The sequence below is a fragment of the Zalophus californianus genome, chromosome 12 (genome assembly GCF_009762305.2).
Source record: "Zalophus californianus isolate mZalCal1 chromosome 12, mZalCal1.pri.v2, whole genome shotgun sequence".
NCBI lineage: Eukaryota > Metazoa > Chordata > Mammalia > Carnivora > Otariidae > Zalophus > Zalophus californianus.
Genome location: NC_045606.1, coordinates 90,244,709 through 90,270,802, shown reverse-complemented (window position 1 = coordinate 90,270,802; position 26,094 = coordinate 90,244,709). Strand labels below are relative to the sequence as shown.

At 39.4% G+C, this 26,094-nt stretch overlaps 1 protein-coding gene across 9 annotated transcripts in view; it reads left to right on the top strand.

Moving 5' to 3' along the window:
- Positions 1-26,094, top strand: part of DGKI (diacylglycerol kinase iota) — a 453,056-nt gene that overhangs the window by 343,570 nt on the left and 83,392 nt on the right. For 4 of the 9 annotated variants that reach the window (XM_035723280.1, XM_027573713.2, XM_027573722.2 and 1 more), the window contains 6 exons: positions 3,078-3,157; positions 5,383-5,427; positions 20,317-20,386; positions 22,557-22,597; positions 23,530-23,657; positions 25,954-26,076. In XM_035723280.1, the coding sequence (XP_035579173.1) occupies positions 3,078-3,157; positions 5,383-5,427; positions 20,317-20,386; positions 22,557-22,597; positions 23,530-23,657; positions 25,954-26,076 (487 nt within the window). The remainder of the gene's footprint in view (positions 1-3,077; positions 3,158-5,382; positions 5,428-20,316; positions 20,387-22,556; positions 22,598-23,529; positions 23,658-25,953; positions 26,077-26,094) is intronic. The other 5 variants (XM_027573716.2, XM_027573724.2, XM_035723281.1 and 2 more) reach the window with 3 other exon arrangements.

The window sequence follows — 26,094 nt, the reverse complement described above, 5'->3', positions numbered from 1 at the left end:
TTATGGGAATCAAGTAATATCTCTAATGCCAAAATAAGATGAGTCATCAGGATCGGGGATAATGATGCTAACGTTCAAGTGACAACTACTTTCATTGTTCCCAATTAATATGAAGGAAACTTCACTGAAGTGGTAATTGTCACTATTGTAAAAGGAAGGTGATAATTTTCCACAAATTTCTGCTTTCTCTGCCATGTCAAGCTCCAAATGAAACTGTCAGATCATAGTATTTTTATATTACAGTTATTTTTCTAATCACAGAAAGAGTAGAAGTTTGTTTTAAGAAAACAGGAATATAATTTATGGAACTACCAGCTAATCCTTACAGTATTATGATAAGCTGAAAGATATATGATGAGATGTGTTCATTTTCTAGCTGAAGTTGCTCAAAAGATAATAAAGGGAGTACAGGAGAAAGAACATTGATGTTTTGGTTATTCATTTTTAAATATAGTGTTATATTTAATCTTCACAAAATTCTAGAGGGTACCTATCCTAAATACCATAGTCTTCACTTTAAGGATCAGAGGAATTGAGTAATTTACAGGACCAAAGAGCTAATGTGAGTAATTCATAAGATTAAAGCAGTGTTGGGATTTGGATCCGAGAGAGAATGACTATAAATCCTTTGTACTGCATACTGCTACTTTCATAGGATAGATTTGACAGCAATTGTCAGTAATCATGATATGAAATTGTGGTAGAGAATGCTTTTTTAAAAGCCCAATTAATAGCTAACATCAATCAAAAGCACTCTTTCTCTTAATTGACTTCTTGAGGAATATTGCAAAGTAGCTGATTTTATACTTATAGTAGGAAATGTATGACTCGTCTTTGAAAACTTTTTCCTAGCTCTACCTTCTTGATTCTAGGTCTGGAATATCTATTCTTTAATTGTAGTTTAAAATATCTGCTACCAAGTACATGGAATTTATGACCAGATTAACTCCAAGCATTGATAATAGAAGGAAATCAGAGATGTTGACAGGATTCCTGTGATATGTGTCTCCTAATTTAAGTAAATAGATGAGTATCGATCAAGTTTCATTTCTCTACACTGGCACATTTGAAATTAAGACTAAACATCCCTAAGTAGGATTCTAACATGGGCTCTCATGTTAGTTATATTCTATTTCCACAACATTTGACTGACTTTCTAGGCCAAAATTCTAGCTTTTCCTACTCATTCCTTAAGTGTCAGAAATCTTTAATCTTTCTTTACTTCAGTGGATAACCTTATTTGTGTCTAGGTAGAAGTCTAGCTGAGGATGATTATTTTAATCAGTACTTTTAGGAATCTCACTGAATTTCCTTTCCATTCCTTTTAAAGATGCGTGATTACCATACTGATGACTTTTTTGATGTTCCTGATTATATTCAAAAAGAAGAGAAAAACTATTTTTCCAGATTATTAAACTAAACACGTAACACTTGCAGGGCTCCTTACCCTTTTACTTACTGCCCCCTTTACTCCAATCCAAAGCATGCTCTGTCTCCTGCTCCAAACCTTTGTTTTTTTGCCTCACCTGGAAAGCTGACTTAGCCCTTGAAGATGTACTTTCTCTTTGACACTTGAACACACTCTAAGCCCTTCTCCCCCTTTTTACAAACTCTTATTGACGGTCTACCACTGCTCTATCAGACATTATGGTTGTGAAGGTAAACAAGACATTCTTGGTGAGAGAGTCCACACTTATGCACATGTTTACATAGTTCTACACAACGATGGATGCTTTCAAGCTTTATGTATGTAGGACTTTGTTTTCCATTAGAGACATCAATACCATACCCTGTTCCTTTAGGTTGCCAATCCAAGGCTTATAATGAGAAACTATTTTTCTTCAGACTATCCTCACTTCTCTAAGTAAAAGAGCCAGTGGGACCTCATATCTTACAGAGAGGCTTAAATTGCCCTCCAGGCAAGAAGTAGTCCCTCTCTCCTATAGTTTTCAAATGACTAAGCTCATACATTTAATGTAGCCTATGCTACAGTTATTATTGTTTATATGTATCTTTTCTATGAAGATGAGTTCCTCGTGAGTTCCCCAAGATTTCTCCATGCATTTTATATGTATTTTATGCTCTGTATTATTAATTTTAATGCATTTTGCATTTTCAGACCCATTTATTGATGATGAGACTTTAAAAATTCAATGAATGAAAGATTTCAGAAAATCTTTAGTGAACACCACTGTCCTGTCATGTGCTTGCTAGACTTAGTTGGATAACTCAGAAATTCAAAGGGTATTTTTTTTGGCTAAATTATGGATTTAATAGTACAACTGTACTTTTACAATTAGAAATAGGCAATATATTTTTTGAAGTTTTGGGAAGGAGACAATTTTTCAGGAATCTTCCAGTGATCTCTGACCTAGGAAGTTCTATCCATTAAAGCCATTGTGGAACGTTTACCACCACCTAAATAGAGGGTATTTAAGACACGTAACAGCTTTTCCTAACTGTTCCCTGAAGCCCTGCTGCTACCACATTTACATTGACCATGTTTAAAGTCAGTGGGATTTTTAAGCTGCAAACCTTCTAGAAGCTTTTATTTATTTTAAACATTTCATGCCTAGTTAGTTCTGGTGTTGGCCACCAGGTAGCAACAGTGCCTTGAGTAGCTCAAGTCTCTTAAATAGGGAACCGTTGCAAACTGACAGAAAGATTAAACCCCATGCATTCAGGAGGGAAAGGAGTAAGGGTCCAGAATCATGATTCTTAAATTCCTCTCTGGCGGTACATTGACTATGGAAAATGCAGGCATAAATTATTAGCTGGCTGTGAGTCGCCTCCCAGCCATGTCTCACTGTTCTCATGACATTACACTTCATATCAGGGCCACTGAGACAAAATGAAGTCTGGCCAGGTGGCAAGGGACAATATGACTCATGCAAGGAAAGCATTCACAGTAAAGAGTTTGGGTCCCAGGGGAGGTTTGAGGAGAATTTTGGATATTGAAATGTCCAAAACACTAATAGTATTTATGAGATACTTTTTTAACCCTAAGAAACACATTTATGCCAATCTAGAAAAATCAAATATGTTATTTTAGACTTTTCTCTTTCCTTCACCCTTAGCTATCCCTCTGGGTATTCTAGTTGTGCGCGGAGACTGTGATTTGGAGACTTGCCGTATGTACATAGACCGCCTACAGGAGGTGAGTTTCTTTAGCCAATTATTTATTTTCAGTTTTCCATTTTTATAAACAATTACCAGCCATATATATTTACTTCTGAAATGCTGAATCTGGGGAGAAAATGGAAGCGTGGTGTCCTTGTCCTTTAAGCATTGACCACATCTCTCTCCCCGACCCCCACTGCTATTTTCCCTCCTCAGGTGGTTGAAATGGGAAAGGACATTGCTCTAGTGTGATCCATAACTATAGCTTGGAACTTCTTGTCTTCTTGCCAGACTACATCCAGTGTTTTTTGAGCTATATAAATTTCAAAGGGTCCTGATCAATAATGAAGGAGAACAGAGAGTTAGGTTATTTAATGTTTTGTATCTACCACAGACTTCGGCCAGAGATCACTACATTTTTTAAAAATATAACTTTCACAGGAAAGAAAGACCTTCTATCCTTCCTAGGAATGTGTGTCCGAACACAGAAGAATACACTAGTTGGTTCCTCAGTCTGGTTTACCATAGAGAAAGACAATGGAAGAGACCTCATATATGCCATTCCCACGAATTTGAGCTGCACCAGCCAAGTCAGGAGACCCAGACCCATCACTGTGGTGGTTATTGATTGTTTTTGCCAAACTTTGAGAGGGAGTATTCTCTGTCTTCATTTTACAAATGATGAAAAGCATAAATAGCCACTTCTTCATCATTTTTTCTTGATGAAAGATGTTAAAGATTAAAATCATTTTTTCCTGGATGTGGTCTAGACATTTGTATTTTTTAAGCTATTGGGTAATTCTTATAGATACCACAAGATGAACAACTCTCTTCTAGATGACACGTTCTCCATAAGTAAATACCACAAATAAAGAAGATATATAATGCTTAAAATACCATCAGGTTGTAGCCACTTAGCTTTAAACATGAAATTCTAGTTCTCTTGGTGGCAATAAATTCAGGTAAGAGACATAAAGTAATATGAAAAATTATTAAGTTTCCTTTTCAGCATTTTTAAGGATAGAGATGGAATTGTAAACACAATATATTTTGAGGTAGAGACCAAACTTTGAATACTGATATGGGTGAGAGAAGTAAAATCAGCAAATTTTACACTTGTGGCTTCATATGGATTTTTTTTTTTCCCCAAAGACACTTTAACATGTTAAAATTTGTGGACTTAGTAGTGTGTGACTCAGGGTCAAATCGATAGTCCTCGAATACCACAGTATCTCATTTTTCCAAATAATCTTTTTATTTTATTGTGAAATCTCCCCCAAAAAACCTGCAATAAAAAGGCAAATCATAAATGATACAAAACCTTTTTTTTTTTTTAAACTCTTGGGTAACTTAAGATTTCACGGTAGTCCATGACATGACTGATGAATTGACTTTGTTGAAAACTAACTTATTGGCATGCATGTAATATCAATATTCAACTAAAAGCGGGATTCTTAAAAAAAGAGAAAAAAGAATGAATGAATGAACTCAAAGAGGAAACGTTTTAAAACTAAGTTGGGCACAGAGAGTAGGTTGGTAAAGCCCTGTGGGAAGCAGGTATGAGGACAAAGGTACCCAGGATTGCTGACATCTGTGAATAGAATCACTACCCTCATTAACAAGGAAGGCTTCAGGACATGATCATGGTGACAACTTAGTTATAAAACTTTATAAAGAGAGCCAGACTCTCCGAATCTGCCAGTAAAACCTCATTAATTTCAACGCTACTAATTTGCACTTCATGATCGTGCAGAGGTGGCCAGTGATTTTCTCTTGGCTATCTATGAAAACCTGTGTTTGCCAAGCACTTAGCAGTAGAAACACAATTACTTGGACAGTTTGTATTTGGTCTAAGATCAATAAATTCTTTCTAAGTACTTAAAAGGATTTTAGAAGCTTTTTTCATAAGCCAAAAGTTCAGGTGCAAATTAAATATGGCCCCATTTATTAAAACGAAATTGCCTGGTTTTTACTTTTGGTCTTCTTGATCCTTGAAACTATCACTCACCTCTAAAACTATTTAGGATATATAGGTTTCAGTAGCTAAATGGCCTTTCTTCTCTCATTCCAGGTTGGTGTGTTTTTGTTATTTTGGGCATTATCTTCTTTGTCTCAGCTTGATGAATTTGAAAGAGTTATAGATACTTCCTAGATGAGTTTAATAATACTAAATTGGGGGTTCAGTTGATAGAGTTATAGAGACAGCTTGTCCAAACTAATCTTAAGGTATGGATTTTTTTTTTTTTTCCATTTTCTCATTAGGACCTGCAGTCAGTTTCTTCTGGCTACCAGAGAGTTCATTACCAGGTAACACATAATTGACCCCCCCGTGGTTGTTTTCTTAGCTCCCCCACAAAAAGAAGGTCCATCTTTCAATCAATACTTCATTTGGATTAGAGGCCACATCTTCCCTAGGGATAGAGTTCACACGAAGAACCGAGTGAAGTGGACATTCTGATTCTTTTATATATTCCTGGTTTTGGACTACTCTAGCACAAATTTGGACTGTGGATTTTCTCCCAGATCATTTAGAAAAGATTACAAAATGAAGTGCTTTCAATGATAAATATTAGAAACTCAGTTGAAACTAGCTTGACAGGGAAAGTCTTACTTGTTCACATCAGCGAAAAGTTCAGATCAAAGGTGGATTTTACGTACCATTGGTCAAGCTTCATGCTTCAGTTTTCTGCTGGTCTTTCTGCTCTGTTCCCCTTGTCTGTCAATTTCACCTCTGAACTAGATGTTTCCATGCCCAAGATGGCTACCATTAGTAACCAGGGCTGCATGTTTCTTCTTCACATCCAGAAAAGTGAGCTCTCTGTTTCCCACAACCATCAAGCAACTGTTCTAAAATGCAGTCTGACTAGCACATCTTGGTCTTTTGGACAAGATCTGAGAAATCCAGCCTGCCTCTCGTGACCCACACCAAGTCCTCAGGAGAACACTCAGATATCCTTTGCCCCAGCAATCTTTGGGAGGACAATTATCTCCCCACTTCCCTGTCCTGAATCTGTTGCACTCTCTAGCCATCCTCTTACAAATTAGATTTCTCAGGCATGGTTCAGATCCCGGTGTACAGTCTACCCCAAACTGTAAGGGGCAAACATGAAGCTCTGAGTGGTCCCAGTAAAGCCCTTTTCTCTGAGAAGCCATTTCCCTCCCCTACTAGAGAGGTGTGTGGGAGTCAGAGCATGCCAAGACTCCCTCCATAAATAAATCCTGTCCTAGACCCTTTCATATCTCCATGTGGGGGACAGGTGTTTAAAGATGTCTCAATCTGTGAATCCTGGTTTAGCACCTCACATTTGCTTTTGGTTTCTTTTTTGCTACACCCTAAGCATCCTCTCGTATAAAAAACATTTTTTTTTAAACAACAATTTTTTGAAACTTTATCTTGTAACCTCTAGGTAGCTTCTCTGTCTGCTGGTGGATACCCTACACCTTCAGCCAAGGCAGCCTCATTATCCTGAGGCTTAACGACAGGAACAGCCTTGGTGTTCTTACTTGTTTGTAGGTTTATGTTTCAAACAAAGTACCCCACCAGTCAAGAATCTTTTTTTCCATCTGGCCACAATAAAAAGGATAAGAATTCACTTAGGGTTTGTTTACACTGAGAAAGTAAACTCTACTTCTGAGACTTTTTTATCAACCATTAAAAGACTAATTTCTACTTTATTTTTTTAGATAGAGCACAACATTCCTCCCATTGGTTATTTGCATATTTACCTGAAGCCACTAAGTTTAATTTTATTTTTAAAAGTTTGGTACTTTTAGAGGCTGGGGCTGATCTCTAGTCTTTGAAAACTGACCCTATTGTATATAAGAGTTATGAATTTGTCTGGTTTCTTCAAGAGTTTTTATTCTTCACTCATGAACATTTTGCATCTTTGCATTTTTATCAAGACAGTTCAGATATTTTTTTCTAAGTAGTTTTATGAAACTAATACATCTATTTATTATTCTGGCTTATTTGATGTTGTCATTTTGGTGTGAGAGTTTTGGTAGGTGGATATTTTGTACCATGTTTTCTTTATACCATATTTGTCCATGTTTTCCCAGAGATCAGGAGATGGTTGAGACTCCAGAATATGAGAAGGGTATTCGTTTCAATAGTTATTTTGTAACAGAAACATGCAGAAGAATTTGTGGTATTTATCTAACTATATCAAAAGCTTATTGTGTTTTTTTGGGTTCCTTGCAGTCAAGTCAAACTTTGGTGTCAAAACTGCTGCATTATAAATGTCATGTCAGAAGGTTTTATGTACTGAGACATAGGATAACCAATTCAGTGACCAAACCTGAGTGTCAGGAGTACTACTGTGCCCACACCCCTCCTTGCAGAGGTATAAAAAACAGGGGCCTTTGGGTATTAAGGAATGAATGGAATAAAGGAAATCTAGGGCAGCCCAAGATCTGCTCATGTAATAAGAAGTTTACCTGAAGGAGACTGTTTGAATTAACATGGCCACGGAGTAGAAAGAGGGTGGTGAGGAAATTTCCTGAGTGGAGCAAAGGAGAGCTGCTTGAGGCAAGGAGTTGGGGGAAGATAAACATTCACATATGGCTGGGACCTTGGGCAGTCACGAAGAGGAGAAGTGAGTGAGAGGGATGGTGAATAGAGAATTCTGTTTTAGCCACCCTAATTTTGTTATGCCTATTAGATCCAAGAGGTTTTGGTGTGTAGAAAATGAGATCTGTGAATTTTAAAGCTCACTGAAAAATTCAGGTCTGGAGATAGAAATTTGTGGGTCATTAGGAAGTAGATGGTACTTAAAACTATAAGGCTGGAGGCAATCACCCAGGGAGAGCTTAGATAATGAAGAAGGCTTGAAGTCACACCTGCTTGTACTAATGGGTCAAAAAGAGCACAAGTTTAAGAGAACCATCAGTCAAGAAGGGTCATGGAAACTGAGATGAGCAGCAGGAAAACTGGAAATCAAGGAGAAGGTAGTATCATGAAAGCCAAGAGTGAAATGTATTTCAGAGGAGGAAGCAGTGAAATGTGTCAGCTCTGTGGAGAGGCTGAGATGAAGTAGATTGAATTCTGTAGTATTCTGAGGACGCATAGAAAAACCATAGCATAGAAGTGCTATTAGCTTTACAAAGAAAGTGACCAAACCAACTGGCAGGAAATTTAATATTAAATCTGTGTTTCCTCATGCAGAAACCGATCATATCACACTCTCTAGTCTGTCTCGGCGTGGGGGGCTTGGGGGCGATGTAAGAGAAAGACCTGTCAGAAACACGGACCACAAAGTGCCTTAAATGCATTTAAATGGACTTTCTTGTGCATGGGATAATACACAATAAGCTGGGAGAATTAACTGCGATGGCATGAATTAATACCAGTAAGTTAAGGGGAAAAAAAGTTGAGAAATTCCTATCAGCTCACTGACTGGCGGCTGACATTTTAGCTGACTGTTTTCTAAGGCTAGAAAAAACTCAAGAGAAAACCAGTATTTAGAAAGGTGTATGAGGGCCCAAGTCACCTTATTAGTGAGCCATATGGCAGTTCCTAGTCATTTAAGCATGTCATTGCTTTGGTTTCTTCCTTTCCCAAATCTATAGTGAATTGCCAACAAAGCACTAAGGCTCTAAAATGACACCTTATATTAACCTAACAAGGCATTACGGGTTATACAAGAATGCGTTCGATATTTATAGCCTGCTGAAAATTCCTGCCTACACTACCTCTGAGGTCAAAATACAAAGGCCCCTCGATCTTAACGGCATCTCTTGTAACCTGTAACTGATAAATGCACTGTGTTGGCGGATTCAGGATATTCTTGAGAAGCTTGACAGATAAGGTAGAAGTCATAGAGAAATTGGACTCTGCCTCCCTATTTGATAGAAATGCTTCTTGAGGCCATCTACAATAAGATAATTCTTTCCGTGTTCCCTCTCTGGTCTTCATTATATCCCCTTTTAACCCCAAGTCTTTAAGTTAAGGAGTAGAAGCAGGTACAACTGTTCTAGGGATTCTCAACGGCGCGGGGGAGGGGGGAGATTTTGCTCCTATATATAGGACATTTGGCAATTTGGACATTTTTGTATGTCACAAGTAGGAGAGGCAGTGCTCCTGATATCTGTTGAGTAAAGGCCAACGATGCTGCTAAACATCTTAGAATGCACAGGACAGCCCTCCCACAGCAAGGAATTATCCAGCCCCCTAATGTCAATAGTGAGAGCCTTGTGAACCTGAGTCATTCTGATGGCTCTCAAGACATTCCTGAGGATCACAGGCAGATGTTAAGTCCTCGATGACGAGAGGCATAGAGGGAAGAGCAGGATGAGAAAAAAATAGTGCAGGGGAACAGAGGCCTCTGTGGCTAGGGCAGAAGAGAAGAACAGAGAACCAGGGATAATGGAACCAGGAGCAGGTAAGGTTTTTTGTGGACACCCTGTTTCCCCCGTGTAGTGCTTGCTCTGTGGAGGACTGACGTAGTTGGCACACAGAGGTATGCTTTCCAGAATATGATGAGCTACGAATTTGAGCTTTTAAAGACCACAGTAGGATTCAGTGGTAGCTGCAAAAAAAAGGAATCCATCCAGGTGATTCTTCTTCTTTAAGAATTTATTTACTTAAAACTAACGCTAGAATGGCTGGGGTATTTCAAAATAGATAGACCATTTTCAAAAAGTTCTTCCATCTTTTAGAGACGTCTTTCATAAGAAAAAACTCCTGATCAGATCTGCGTCTGTATCAATTTGTTCATCCTCTGATCCCTTTCCCTACTTTACATAACGACCTGATCTTCTGGGAGATGGATCTATATACTCCATCAGAGCGCTGTCCTCGGCAAACAGCATTTGCTCATAAATACTTGATCTATTTCTTTTCTCTTCATATTGACTGTCCTTATTCATCTCTCTTCTTTCTCTGTAGCCTCTTCCTCCTTAATTTGTTTCCTGGATTTTCGAAGTCTTTCAGTGAATGGGTTGAAACAAGTTTAAGGGAGTCGTCCCAAGAATTACTTTGTCTTGTCTCAGAGAAGGACAGGGGTTAGCTAGGAACTTAGTAGAGTGTTGTTCCTTTGGGCTAGATCAAAGCTGTCAGAAATGGATCAAATGGATCAGAAAAGGAATTAAAAGAAGACTTGCCTGGGGCCAGGTCTGTTGCAAGTGAAGGCATTACTGCTAATAACACAGACGCACAGACACACACACAGAGTGGTTGTTGTTGATAGAGGACATTCTCACACACAAGAGTTCCTAAAACTGCATACTATCTCTCATTTTCATCTTTTACTACACTATCATTATTTCTTCATTTTTTCAGAGCTGCTTTTGGAAATGGGCATCCCATTTCTATATTCAGCTGCCACGGGAGTTAGGGGTGGTGAAGTAGGTTTGAGGAAAAAGAGTTTTGAAAGACAAAAATAATAGCAGCAAGTCTATTAAGGAGGCTTATAGTTGGACAGAGATGTGTAAACACATAGTTTCTACCCATCCCTGGTGGATCTGTTCACCAAGGATAAAGAGATGTTTATACAACTTGGTGATGACCGGAAAGAAAACAAAATGAATAGATGGGTTGGGCAGGCAGATGAGAAATGTGGGTGGGTAAACAAGAGATCAATTTAAAAGTAAAGTGGCTACTGACTGGACATTATTGAATGAAGCAGGGATTCCCAATCCAAAGGGACTTCTGTTTTGCCTCCTTGTCTTTTACATCTTTCTTCAGTTTTATGAAAGAAAAAAAGTTTCATTCACAGTGATGGTATAGTTAAATGCTAGGTGAATACTGTTTAATTGAATTACCTACTGGAGGGTATAATGGAGCTGCTGGGCTTTCATTAAATTATGTGTGCACCAGCTATGAGTAATTGAATGTAAATTAAGGGCAAGTTTGGCTTATGTGTGCCAAATAGTGGTTCAGATAATTTCCTTATCAATTACATAGAGTTGATGCCAGTTGCCTTTAAAAAATATATATGAGAAATAACAGCTTTGCTTTTGTGCGTGCAGCTATATTTTTAGCATGAGAAACTGATTTTCCAGTAGCATATGGTAAAAAAAAAAATTCACATATCAGGGATTTTTGAAATAAGTTTGTTAGTAGTATTCATTTAAAGAGCATGCAGTTTTACATGATTATTATATTTAAAATGGAAAGGAGCCTGGTCTGTCCAAGATACATGATTCTGCCTATGTTATAGAACAAGGACAGTCGTAGTCATCTAAATCACACCATTTATATGAAGAAAAATAACAGCTCACAAAATGAGCAAGTATTCTATCTCTTTGGTGGACTGTAGATTTGATTATGTAACTTGAAAGGACTGAGGGGACTGGAAGCCCTAAATTAGCCCCGAAAGCATCAGTGTCCTTGTGAGTGGTGCGGCTCAGTTATTGACGTGAACTGCCCCCTGCAACCCAGGTGCGCTCACACAAGTGCATTTAAGTCTATAGTCAGATCACTTTTGAAAGGTGCGTATTTTTTGGCTCATTTTTGGTTCCATCAGAAATTAAGTCTCCTTACATTTATTTTAATGTGCAGTGTTTGCAAAGCAAACACTTCCAGCCGCTCTTGCTTAGTGGCATGGATGTTGCTGTGTTCACCCCAGCGGTCCACGAAGCTAAGGATGGTCAGTATTCGGTTTCCTGTGAGGGGCTCTTCTTTTTTTCTCATTTCCCCTTTTCAGCTCCAGTCCGATTCATAGTCCTCGCTGCACTGTTCGTGACCCTCCTGCCACCCCTGAATCCAGGATCCCTTAAGGCCGGGGTCACCCACTCTCCCTGTGTGCCAGGCCCAGTGTGAGGAGACAGTCAGCTGTTTACCTGACGGGAGGTACATCACCCACAGTGTGCTAGCAATGCCAGTTATTTAAAACACAATTATTTCAATCAATAGTATCTCTCTACTGACATCACCGTCACTCATATTTTGATTCTCTTTTTTTGAGTAGGAGAGAAAGGGGCATAGAGAGACAAGATGTAGGAAGTACATGAACCCTGGTCACCTAATCACCTATGTGGTCATCATTAGTTAAAAACGTCAGTATATAATGGATTTTATGGACCATGGCTTTAAGTCACTGCGAATTCTTTTTCAATAATCTTTTCTTTATTCCTGTTCCAATTTTAATCCATCCACATATGCATTTGTCTTCGATATTAAGGTCCTTGAGGTACTTCTCTTGCCTTTCATTAGCCACTTGTGTTGTGAAGTCTGCCAGGTTTTATAATCTTGGCTTATCTTAATTTTCCGATTGTGTATAATTCTAGACTTCTCTTTGGTTTTTAACTCCCCACTCAAAGTAGACCTTAGGACGACATCTTTCTAGTGTGTACCTTTTGGTAACTTTCTGCAAATCTGTAGAAGTTATACATAAAGACATACATGGGTACACATTTGTTTTTTTTCTTTTTAATAAAAATGGATTTGCATCCTTTGTACACTCACTACATATATATTATACCACAACTCATTTTTAATAGTAATATACCATGAAGATTATGTTTTGCTAATAAATGAAGCTCTAACTCAGTTTTTTAAAACTTTACCGCTCTACTCTGTGGTATATATTTAACCCTGTCTCTCTGGATAGACATTTACGTTATATGCACTTTTTGCCATTGTTTGCTAAACAAAATTGCAGTAAGCATAGTTGTGCAGATTTGAAAATAAAGCTGTAACAGAAGTGATAATCACATCACATGCTAAACAACTTGGTCACTTGTATGGAGTTGAGAATTGTAACCATGTAACACAGCAAAGTTATCTTAAACTTATGTAATCAGAATTTATATGAATCTCGTTTCAGTTTCTCTACTCTGAATTGTGGTTCACTATTGTTTGCACTGATTGCCATATTCCCGTGGGATTCTCAAGCAGATGGGACCATGGGAGGGGAAAGTGTGCCAGCAATGTAACTGGAGAATTTGGGAGAGGGAAAATTCTGATTTACCAGGCTGTGAACTCTGATAAGAAGTATGGAAGATTAGTTTGACAGTTAATGAAAACTGAAACTATGAAATATCCTTGAATGCCAGAGGCAAAGGAAGGTTTTATTAACCATTACGATTATTTTAGCTTTTGCTTTCTTCATGTTTTTGCTTGAGCTGAGTCAAATAACAACTTCTGCCTGACTTGACTTACACAAAGTCCACCCATCCTTCAAAACCCCCCACTGGTTCTGATTCCTCAAGAATCTATAAAACTGAGTATATACGATCATAACTTCTGAAGTAAAGGAGGCCTGCATTTGAATTGCGACCCCAGCACTAGGCTGGATACTTGTGAGAGTTTACTTAAATTCCCAAAGCCTCTTCTCTTCATTTATGGCTCACTTTTAGATGCTGGAGAAGAAGTTCAAGAAGAATAGTGGGGATAGATTAAGGAGAGGTAGATGGAGCTAGATTATGTAGTTTTCTAATGACAGAATGGATATGCCATAAGAATATGGCTTCAAATCAACCTACCAAATAGGACGTTAGCCTAATATTCCTAACTGAACTCTGTGGTGGTGGCCGGGTAACCCTAAATCCAAGAGAGATGGTTCTGTGAACCTTGATCGTAATCTCTCCCATACATAGGCTTCGAGGGGATATTTTTTCCAACATAGAATATTAAGTAGATGCAATAACATAAAAAGACTGGTGGTCTAAATTTTATTTAATACAGAACCACCAAGGAATGTGGAAATAGAGTTATGTTTATGGAAAATTCTCAGAAGTAAAAAAGGAGCATACTATAAAAGGAGGTAAAGGAAGGAAAGTTTACCAGTCACCCACTGTTACTCCCTGAGTAGTTGACAGCTTGCTGAGATTATTGTTCCATATCCTTTAATGCCAGACAATGGAGATGAGTCTGGGCGGGAGCTGTAGGTGGATGACTTAACGTAGCAGGAAGGGATGAAGGAGAGCAAGGGTCAGCAACCTGCTGCTCTGCTTGACATCCTGGCCACTGGCCTTTGTGTAAGTGGATTGCATGATTCAGGATTGTGCCTATCGGCACGTCCTAGCTCTCCATCAGTGTCAGGACTACCTGAAAACCGCTGGCCCACACCAAAGATTGCTAGCCCCACATTTCAGACTTGAAACGAAAGGGCCTTCTTAAATGTGAGCTGACCCTTCCACGTGCTTTCCCAGCTATTAATATCTTCTGCTGTTTTCCTTACCAGGCTCCCGTTCTGTGGGGAGCCGACTCAGGATCCTTTTCCCCAAATCAATGGCTTTTGACAATAGCTGGGAAATAAAATCATAACTAAAATAGCCATCTCTTGAAAAAAAAAATGTTGAAATCTGGTAAATCAGACCTATAACAACTCCAAAAATGGTGAGAAGGTAAGCACCCCGGCGGTTCTCAGTGAGGTAGATACCCTCTGAAGACACGGCCCGTGCTTTGGTCTTCTTTGTGACCCTCACATCACATGCCTTGCACCTCATTAGCTCCAATCAATACTAGTTGAAAAGACTAAATACAATTGTGTCAAAGGAATAAGAGTAATATGTAGCAATGTGACACCTGACGATCCAAGTCAGCAAAAGAAAAGATAGCAATTTTGGTGAAACTAAGCAAATATCAAGCACAGTTACTATTGAATGGGGAATATTATTGAATGGGAAGAGGACAGTAAAGTGCAGTGTCCTGAAAAATATTGCTTTTGGTGACAGAAGACACTCAGCCTTGAAGACAATACCCTGTATTTAAGGCAACTATCTAGAATCTGATAGTGTGAAAAGAGGTGTTGGGTGCAAGCACCAAACCAACAATGGCTTGAGTTCCGTCTTGGTTTGCTGTATTTCTTTTTTGTGTCCGTGCATACAAATCTGTCCCATTTGTTTTCTGTGAAATCCAGATTCTGAGCACAAAGATGTTTATGGATAAAATAGTTTTGTGTTGGTGTAGCACCATCTGAATGATCCAGTCCGAAATGTGGCCTATGTTCTGTGAGCCCCAAAGGTGGTTAAAGGTCATAATTGTTTTAGGTTAAAAAAAAAAAAAAAGTCCCAGATGCCCCAACATTATTTGTGTAGCATAACAATATCAGCATATCTACGTGTGCCAACACATGGGTTAAGCGTTCCACGTGTCCTTTCACTTATGTCTCAAAAGAACCCTTTATAAGAGATAGCATGGTAGCCATTTTACAAATGAGGTAGCCAAGGTACAGAGTAGATAAGAAATTTGCCTAAAATCTCAGTTAGTAGGTGGTGAAGCCCCAAGATTGTCCTGTTCACAAGCTGGTCTTCTCGGCCACCAGAATTCTGCTGTCTCTGGGTTTGATACTTGAGGCTGGATCATGTACCATCGATTGCACTGTTATTCCTTCTCATCCATAGAACTGCCTTTCCTAAACACCTCTAGGACAGAGACTCTCTTGTCATCTCATTTCTTAGTCTGATGATGTCATCCTACAAAAATATGAGTTTTCCAGAAAACCTACCCCTACGCCATTTGACTTAACTTTTAGATGTTAAGAATTTATAGTGTGATTATCTACTGCTATGTTTTGGGTTTCATCACTGAAGGGTTACCAGTGAGAAGCTCCTGGTACTATATGGACCAGATTCAGCATAAGGGATTTTCTTAGCTGAAGTATGTCTTCTTCCTGAGTTCCACTTACAAAATTTTCAAACAGAGCAACCTTTGATGGGGCAGCAATGACATGATAATTCACAAGATCAGATTTAAAAAACATGGACCTGTTGGGGAACACAGCTCCTATTAAATCTAAATGTAATATAATCACAAATCAAGCACTCTTGTAATGATTGACACCATAGATCTGAAAAACTATACCTCAAGTGCCACCTCTAATGTGCTGCCTATTTAAATTTTGCACAGCCTGTGAACTAAGAATGGTTTTCAGATACTCTAATGTTTGGGAAAAAACCCAAAGAATATTTTATAATTCACATAAATTATATGAAATTAAATTTCAGTGTCCATAAATAAACTTGTATTGGAACACACACACAAAATCAGTTTTCCAAAGCAGACTTTCTCATTAAAAGTGTTTTTGGCTCTGTTTTCAGCTCAAGTGAAATACAACAGCCTCAACCACCACCAGATTTCCCATCCTTCGCCTGCTCTTTACCTCCTGTTCTCCCCTGGATCTTTTAGATGTCGTCCTAGCACCCAGCTGTGCTGATTAGCTGGATTTCTTTGTGTCTTATTTTATAGATTGTTGCTATATTTTGTGGGTATGTTTTTACATTTCGTCCATCTGCTGCAGTGAAACATCATTTTAACACTGATTATAGGTAATCTCCAACTTGTAGGGTCCTAATGCAAGTGAGATCCTTTCATCTGCATATATATGTGTGGGCTAGATTAGATCCAAGGGGAAAATTTTGTTGAGACTTGACTGCTTTTATATATCTTTTTGACATGTAAAATTTTGAAATAAGTAGTTTAATTGCATTGCATTATAAATCCTTCCCGGATTGGTGTAGGTGCTAATTGCATTTTTATTTTGGAATTCAAATACCTTTTTAAAAAAAATTATTTATTTATTTATTAGAGAGAGAGAGCACAAGTAGGGAGAGGGGCAGAGGGAGAGGATAAAACAGACTCCCTGCTAAACAGAGAGCCTGACGCAGGGCTCGATCCCAGGACCCCAAGGTCATGACCTGAGCCAAAGACAGACACCTAACTGACTGAGCCACCCAGGCACTCCTCAAATGCCTTTTAACATAGGACTTCATTATATTAATAATTTTCTTTTTAAGAGCTGACAATTTTTTATGAACAAGGCTGAAGGAGTTCTGTAGAAGGAGGGAGAGGATGCAAACCTAGTTCAGGGGAGCTACATCAGACAAGTTAGGGCTCTCCCTGTGCACTTGTAACCATCTCCTAAGACGCCGGGTTAATCTGCACGTGACCAAGAGAGGGTCCAACTATTTTTCAATGACATTTTTCTCATGAGTTTCTTGGGATTCCAGATCACTTTGATAACCTATAGAAAGCAGTGAAACATGCACCTCCACTAGACACACTGAATTTAGCATAAAATTTCAGGGAGTTAAGGCTTGTTGAACTTAGTCCAGGGTCCACTTGGACCTATTTGAAGTGTTTCAAAGATCTCTATTCTTTGGCAGCCAGTGTGTTTTCACAGAGCAAACTGGTAACATTCTCTTTAAATAAAACTTCTTTAAGGAAATTAAGTTGTAGCAAATGCCTGTGAATTAAGGTGTAGAGAAAATAAACAAACAGAAAATATACAAAATAAATAGTTAGGCCCATCCGTAAAACTCTCCTGACACACAAACACTCATACATAAAAATGTATACAATTATACCAATATTATTTTGCCATCCTGTGGTAAGCTAGTGACATGATTGAGGCGGTATATCAATCTGCATTTTATTTATTTTTTTCAATCTGCATTTTATTAAACGAGACTAAACAATATCCAATATTCTCTAATTTGAATACTCCAACAATAACATTATTAAGCTTTAGGTTTTTAAAATGATAAATTAAGCACTTCTGCGTTCTTTCAGAGTAGATTTTTACCTAGGGAAATTTCATTTTTGTGTGTGGGGCTCTCTGTAGCACATTTGACATCAGATTTCAGAAACTGTCCTTGGTGTCTAAGCCGTCTTTATTTCTAGAGAAGACAGCCATGGTCCTGTTTAGTATTTTTATTTAGGAGCTTTCATAGTTGGCACTAAATATTTCAAATCCCATTTGAATCTCCTGACTTACATTTGACGCTAAACGGACATGTTGGTGACTTTACATGTTTTATAAAAATACAGTAAGAACCTTAAGTTTCTTTAAAACAGTATATCATGTGTCAAAATGTACTTCTTGAAATGTGACATGTGATTTTCATACAAATAGGTACTGAGCACATATCACGATTTCATTTAGTGCAACCAGCAGGATGGCAAAGCCAGTTCAGAAAAGAGAGAAATATCTTGTGTTCACAGCTACATAAATATCCATAGAGATATGTATTTATCTGCTTATCCATAGCTATATTAATTCTACACATATAAATATAAACTTTTGGTGCCAGACCCGAGACCAGTTTTTTTCTCTCTCAATTATTTACTTTGCAGAATCCATTCATATTAAAAATTCCATGTAGTCAAGGTTTCTTATAATAAAACGGATCCCTGGGGCGCCTGGGTGGCTCAGTTGGTTAAGCGACTGCCTTCGGCTCAGGTCATGATCCTGGAGTCCCGGGATCGAGTCCCGCATCGGGTTCCCTGCTTGGCAGGGAGTCTGCTTCTCCCTCTGGCCCTCCCCTCTCTCATGTGCTCTCTCTCTCTCTCTCTCTCTCTCTCTCATTCTCTCTCTCAAATAAATAAATAAAATCTTTAAAAAAAAAAAAAAAACGGATCCCTTTTGTTAGGTCCATGCTTTTAAACCTCTAGTGTACATCACCTTCACCTGAAAGATTACAGGGTTCCACTCCCAGGGTTTCTATAAACTTGTGGTTGTGCCGGGGAGTTTGTATTTCTCACAAGTTCCTAGCCGATGCTGCTCTTCCATGGTTCACATTTTGAGACCCGCTGATCTAAGCATAGGCTTTGCCTGAGGAGCAAGTGAGGCCTCAGGGAGTGTTGATCAAAACCCCAAAGAAGTCAGTGCAACCTCTGATTATTTCTCTTACTGTTTGTCCTATGTTATTCCTAGCTCCTCTCCTGTCCCCCTCCGGTACCCACGGATCAGCCACACCCGGCTGCACTCTAGGGATGCTACCTATGTTAAAACATCTCAAATCCCTAATGTGGGTCAAACGACTGCCCTCCCCACAGAGACCTAGCCTCCCTCCTCATTTGTCCTGTTTCTGTCAACGATTTCAGTTTCATTATAAGCCAGGGCTAGAATGCTCCAAGTCATGTGTTGTAAACTAGGATGCGCTTTTTATTTTTAAATTATCATTGACAGAGTTTCTCTTAGGGGAGATTTTCAGTTTTTGAAAATTGGGAATTATAAAGAGATAATCCCTTCTGCTTTCAATCTGCCAGTTCCCTAGTCTGTTCTTCTGTGATGTGGCCTTAATTCCTTGTAAGAAGTAAAAGTTTCAGGAGACTTCTGGAAATCTTGGGAACTGATAGTAGTATTAAATCAGGAAGGTTGCCAGTCCTGGTGATCTCTTGGAAGGGCAGCTTTTGAAGAATGATGCATCAGAAGCCAGCCTTCTAGAGCTCGGGCCAAAATGGCTAAGGGGAAGTTGGAGGCAGGAGATACTAGAGGCATATTTCAGGGATTTGGCAGGGCAAGGAAGGAAAAATTAATTTTCAGACGATGTAACAAGATCAATTGAGGGGAATTTGTTTTAGAGAGGGGGAGCCATTGAAAGCAGAAAAATTAATGAATTTCCAGGTAGAGGAGAGGATTTCAGTAAGAATACGGAAGTAAAGTTTGAAAGGGAAGAAGAGAGTAATCTGGAGACTAGATGAAGTGGTTAGCTTTGAATAGGAAAAAATCCTTTTTATCTAAGGCTAAAGGAGAGGAGATGGAGGCTAGCAGATGGCCTTGAGTTCACACATGAGAGGGGGGGAAGGATCGGGCATCTTAGAAGCTAGAGAGCTGGAGAATGCTAAGGCGGATGAGTACATCGTTGGCTAAGTCCGTGTTGGACAGGTGATTTTGTCACCAGCCAGCCTGGCAGGACGTTCTCCCTCTTTGTGCGCGGCTCTGCAGTCAGGTTCAGTGGATAAGTTGAGGTAATGATGGCCTCAATATGTGATGCTGATTTTCTTTGCTTTCATGCAGACAAATTGCCTTGTATAACAGATGCTATTCTAGTTATGGGGATTTGACACTGCAGCTGGATGGCCTCTTGTGTTTCTTCAATGCTGCGAGTCCATTCTGGCCAGTAGATGAGGCTCAACTCCTTCCCATTTTGTGCTAGTGCCTTCCTGATACCTATGTGGGGAATCAAAGTGTAAATGACAGCCAGCTGCCCCTACTTCCTTAGCCTCACAAAAGCAAAGAAATTCCCTAAACGAGGTAAATGTCCCCAGTTATGTCATTTATGAATGCTTAATAGAGTAGTTGAGAACTTCACGGAAATTGTATGTGGGAGTTGTTTTAGAAGGTTCCATGTGAAGTAATTTATTTCAAAGCACAGCCTCTCTTTCTAGTAAGAATATGATTTGGCCTCTCACCAGTGCTTGGTTTAGGAAAGGATGCTCACTCTTAGAAGTAGTCGATATGGTACAGTGAGGTTAAATCCCTCAGGTCATTCAAATGGAGTCAGGAGGATGTATGTGTCTCTTTCCAGGACCACGAAACCTCCTTCCCCAGGGCGCTCTCAGCTCAGAGACTCTCCCCACGGTGGTGCTTTCTAGATGGTGAGTGTTTCTCTATTTCATGGAATAGTGGGGATTGAGGAGCAGCAGGACAACAATGCCCTGATCGATGGGGTGGAGTGGACCCTGATTTTCCAAGGGATTATTCAGAAAGCCTTTATGTGGCTCTGTGTGACTGGTATTTGCATCTCAAAATATGCGGACTCACTGATGTTGCAACATACTTTCCTGAAGTCATGTTTTTCAGAGAAAGTTGGTTAACTTGGGCTGAACTCAGCATCAAATTGCTCAAACTGACATTTCCCTTTCTGTTGCCCGCCCGCCCCCCCCCCCCAACACACACACTTTTCCTGAAACAATGTTGAGGGCTTATCTTGAATTCAGGCCAGTAGATGGATACAGTACACAACGGACAGGTGCTAATTCTCTGTTGTTTGCTTATTGTAACTTTTGTATATTTCCATTAGCCATCATTTCAGTATGAGTATACATTTTTGCAAAAATGTAGAAATTTTCAGTTGCATTCAGATCTGCTCAGCTGAGCATGGCCTATTGAATGTATTTCAGTTATTTTCTGATTGGTTAATGGGTTCATTTTCCATTGCAAGCATCCCTCACTCCCTAGATGCTGCCTAATCCTGTTTTTCTATCAGTTAGTTAACCATATTACAGTACATTCCTGCTTATCTACTGCCCAGTGTATCAACTACCCGGTATCTCTCTTGTCTATGTGGACATGTGGTTTTCACTGTAGACATTTCTTTGGTTGATCTGGGGATGCAGATATAAATGTGGACAAGAGTGCAACAGGACGTGTGAGTATGTGAACAGTACTATGAAGATGAACACTTGTATTTATGTCAGATCTAACCCAAGTGAATCATGACCTAGGTTTTCACTAGTAGCTCATCACCTACTCTGAAGATAATTGACACTACTTTCCTCCAGCTCCTTTATTCCCTTGTGATGGAAAGCACAATCATGTGTTTTTTTACTGAATTCACAGGGAAACAACTTATATTTGAGAAAATCTTAGAAGTTTGTATGAATTGTTCTATATACAGTCTGTTCTATATACATTCCTAGATAAAATTACAAGTGTGATGTTAGTTATATTCTATAGATAGATAAACCTTTAAAAGTGATCACACTTAAGGTTAAAAAGAACGAAAGTAGATTTAAGTCCTCAGATTTTATTCCTTTGTTGCTTTTAGCGGGGAGGGACCGTGATTGTCTTGTTTCTCAGCTCATTTCCTTTTGGAAAGAAGCTACTCATTAAATAGTTATGATTTTTGAATGATTATTTGCATTTTGAGTTATTCCCTCTAGGACTATGTACTTTGTAGAAAATCTTTTTATAATATTTGGACTCTGTTAGATAGATTTAAGTGAGGAGGAACATAATTCTTTTGAGTATTAAGAATAATCAGAATAGTGTCTACAAACCCAAAGTTCTCAATTTTTTCCCCCCAAACCACAGATGCAACCCAGTTCCTTTTAGGAATGCTTAAATAATTATTTTTACTGTTTTGGCTTTCTTTAGACATGGCTTAGGAATTCAGTCTTGAAGTGAAATGAATCCTTCAGTACCAGATGTGGTCCCTGGCTCTGCATCTTCAAGCTTTTTTTTCTAAATGAGAATCACTTCCTTGGGAAGTCTGGCTACCTACAGGTTCCCGCCCCCCGCCCCCCCCCCCCCCCCGCCCAACAACAACAACTTTCTTTACTTAATAAATACATACTGAGTCCCAGCTCTGTTTAAGGTCCTGTGCTAATGTCTGCAGGCATAAAAGAGCAGATGAAACACAGACCTTTAAAGAGGCAGATATCTCTGTCTCCTAGTTATTTATGAAGATGGTGTCTACAAGAAGTATAAAAAAATGTGAATATGCCTAAAAGTAGGAGCAATGAATTCTATCCAGAGTAGGGAAGATGGGATGGAAGAATGTTTCTCAGAGGAGGCAGCATTTAAGTTGGTCCTTAAGATACAAATAAGATTTAGTTAGGGACATGTAATGGGGAAGGGTTTTCTAAGCTGGGGCATAGCCGTAGCAGACATGGGAGTTCTGAGTTTTTCTAAATTTAGGAACTGGCCAGCAGGCTGGCACGCCTGGAATGCAAAGATTTTGAGTGGTATAATAGGAGAGAAGGTTGTAAATTTGGTGCTAGATCACAGGACTCTGAATGCCATATATACATTTTTCTTTCCTAGCAACTTCTGCTGATCGCTTTTACCGAATAGACAGATCTCAGGTAAGCTTTCTTGAGCCTATTTGTAAAAGAGAAAAATTCCCAAATCAATAGACTTTATTGGTAGCTAATCTTATACATTTCTCAAATGTAAACCCTAAAACATTTGCACATTCCGGAATGGTACTCATAGCCTAAGTTATGAGTTTTTTTATTTGTCTTCACACATTTTGTGATTTGTGGACTCAAGATTTGACCTTGCAAATGAGTACAGAAAATAACTAGGCTTATAGATGTTATCACCAGCCTGCACTCTAAATTTTCTCGCACACTGCTACTTTTACTACTTCCTAGGTCCATTTTATGGCTTTTTCAGTTTGTTTTGGTTAGCAAGTTTGACACCTCAGGTGTATATTTATGCTACTCAGTTCCAACTCATCACTTCCCAGAATTTTCTAATGAGAAAAAAAAAAATGCTTCTGCTCAATGATAATAAATGTTCCTACTGTCCAAATTCTCCTGCAATAAAGAAGAAGAAGAAGAAGAAGAAGAAGGAGAAGAAATAATAATACAGCATGGAATCCAGTGATAAAACCAGTTAATCATGCCGCTTAGCTTTGGCCGGATCCTGGGGGTCCAAGTCCAGCTTACTGCACAATTCATGCTGGAACGAAGCCACAAGTGGGGTGTCGCTTCTTTGAAAGTATTTGGGAAGAAGAGGGAAGCCCATCTCTGGTTACACCTGACAAGATCCTGGTCGAGTAGGAATCCCAAACCAAGAAGGATTCTCCTCTTCCCCTCACCAGCCTCTTGCTACCCTGTTGCTTCAGGGATGGTATCCACTGGTCAGGCCTCTGAAAATACACTGTGGTCTTTGGATATGCCATCGACTTTCATTATCCCTCAAGACCAAGGATGCTTTGTTTTGTCACTTATCAGATGATAGATTTGAGCATCCTGTCAATCCTTTGACAGACTTCTTTTTTCTTCCTTAGGAACATTTGCACTTTGTGATGGAGATTTCCCAAGACGAGATTTTTATTCTGGATCCAGATATGGTGTTGTCACAGCAGGCGGGGACACCTCCAGGAATGCCTGACCTGGTGGTGGAGCAAGCCTCAGGGTGAGTGCGCCCTTCTTTGGTGATGTGGTAGTGAGGCTGGCCACAGCGTGACATCCGTGTCTGATGTGGCTTTGCAGTAGACATTTCCAATGACATTGAACTATCTTGAAATACAGCTTTTCTTGCTGGGTTTCATTAGCGTGTAGCATAACTGGTTCCATTCTTTGTCTGTCTTTTGAATGGCTGCATAGAATTACTCTTTCCCACCAAGATTTGTACCATGTCTGAGCCTTCTTTAACCACCACATCCATACTTCTTACCAAACTATAAAGTACGAGTATTTGCATTTGTGCATATATATCTATAATGCTTGTATCATCCAAAGGAAAATGGGCACAGGTGGTTTGACTCTTACTTTTCTTCTCTACCACTTCCTCCCCCCTTTTTTTGCTATATCCAGGCAGCCTGAGACATAGATGATATAATAATAACTATGACGTACCAAGCACTCATTATGAGCCACATACTGTCCTAAATGCCTGTCTTATATCCCTACCACCACTTCATAGTTACCTTGTCATTGGAAGTGCTCTGTGCTTATTTCCTGATCTGTAAAATGGAAATGAAGCCTACAGAGAGAATTGTTTGAAAATTAAATCAGTTGATACGTGTGAAGTATTTAGGATAGTTCTTGATACTTGGTAGATACTCATTCAATATGGTGTTATTAAAACATCATCATCATCACTGTCCTGTCACAGTGCCCCTGCATGTCTGGTACTATTATTATCCTAAATCCACAGATAACAAAACTGAGGCTCAGAGGGTTCTTTAACTTTGCCACCATTGCACAGAAAATGAATGGCAAAATTGAGATTTGGTCCCAGGTTTTATGCCAAAGCCCGTGCATTTAATCACTATGTTGAACCACCAAAATATTATTAGTATTTCTAGGTTATTTCAGCAATTCCAAAATACTTATTTAGAAACCTTTTTAGGTGCCAGCTACTAGTAGCAGCCCTTAGGAAACAACAGTGCAAAAATAAAAAAATGAAAATTTCTGCCCTTGTAAAGTCTGATGAATTTTGCTGTCTTACTGGTATATGGAGGCCAAATAGTTAAAATAAGGATTTCCCTGGAAAGCACACACACACACAGGCACTCAAATAGCATTTGCGAATTGTGTACACACACACACACACACACACACACACACACACACACACACACACACACGTAGACATGTTCACCTGAGGTAACCTTATGCCTGTTTACCCCTGTGCACTAATTTATTTGGTCATTGCTGCCATTTCTGAATATTTCTCACTCTGCCGAGGCCGGCTGGTACCGGTGGTATGTATCAAGTCCAGAGAAGACAAAAGTGGCAGGATGGGGCAGGTATATAGCGGCGTTTAGGAAAGCCAGAGCTAGTGATATCAAATGTGTATCCCCGGGTGTCCCAGAAGGTGGTGGAGAAGCCCATCTTCACAGTCCATGTCTGTAAATCCAGCCTGTCTGCTGTGGGGAAAGCTAGTGAGATGCTGGATCATCCTGCAGGGGCAGTGGGCATTAGAGTCTTGCTGTCCTCTTGCCCAACGTGATCTTGGCTGCAGTCTTCAATCTGGTAAAGAGTAAACCCGTTCTACCACACTCACCCTGCTCTTTGCCCTCTCTCTATATCAATAATTGGCCAAAAGAAATGGCTTTATCCTGGGCTAATCCTCTATTAGCCCTAGCTCCAAAAATAAAGTAGCCCAAAGTAGCTTGAAAATCCATTAGCACTTCAATCAGTCCCTTTCTTATTTCTGGTCAGTTGCCCCTTTTGGAAATGAACAAAGACAGGAAAGCAGTGAGAAAGGATGGGCTTTGTTATTTCCTAATTTCCATTTCTACATCAGGTCCCATTACTTCTTATTTACATCACATTTAAAATTACTTAATCTTTTTTTAAGATTTCATTTTTTTATTTGAGAGAGCACGCATGTACAGAGGGAGAGGGAGGGGGAGAAGCAGACTCCCCGCTGAGCAGGGAGCCCAACGTGGGGCTGATCTCAGGGCTCTGAGATCATGACCTGAGCCGAAGGCAGATGCTTAACTGACTGAGCCATTCAGGCGCCCCTAAAAGTACTTAATCTGGAAAGGCAGTTTTCTCATCTGTAGAGGGCAGAAGCACACAAATAGTTCATGACACTTGAGAAAATTAAATAACGAACGTGAAGAGGTAACTAGTAAATACCCAGTTTAGTATTAGTTTGCCATCTCACATCTAGACAAGAATCATCTTGAGACAGAGCAGAGAGTAAGTGCCGTGCTGGCTTTGAATGCCTAAATGCCTGGTGCCCTGCTTTCTCCCAGAATGTCCGACTGGTGGAATCCCGCCCTACGGAAGCGCATGCTGAGCGACAGCGGGCTGGGAACGATAACCCCACATTATGAGGACTCGGATTTGAGAGATCTCAGCCACTCCCGTGTGCTACAGTAAGAGCGCTCTCTCTG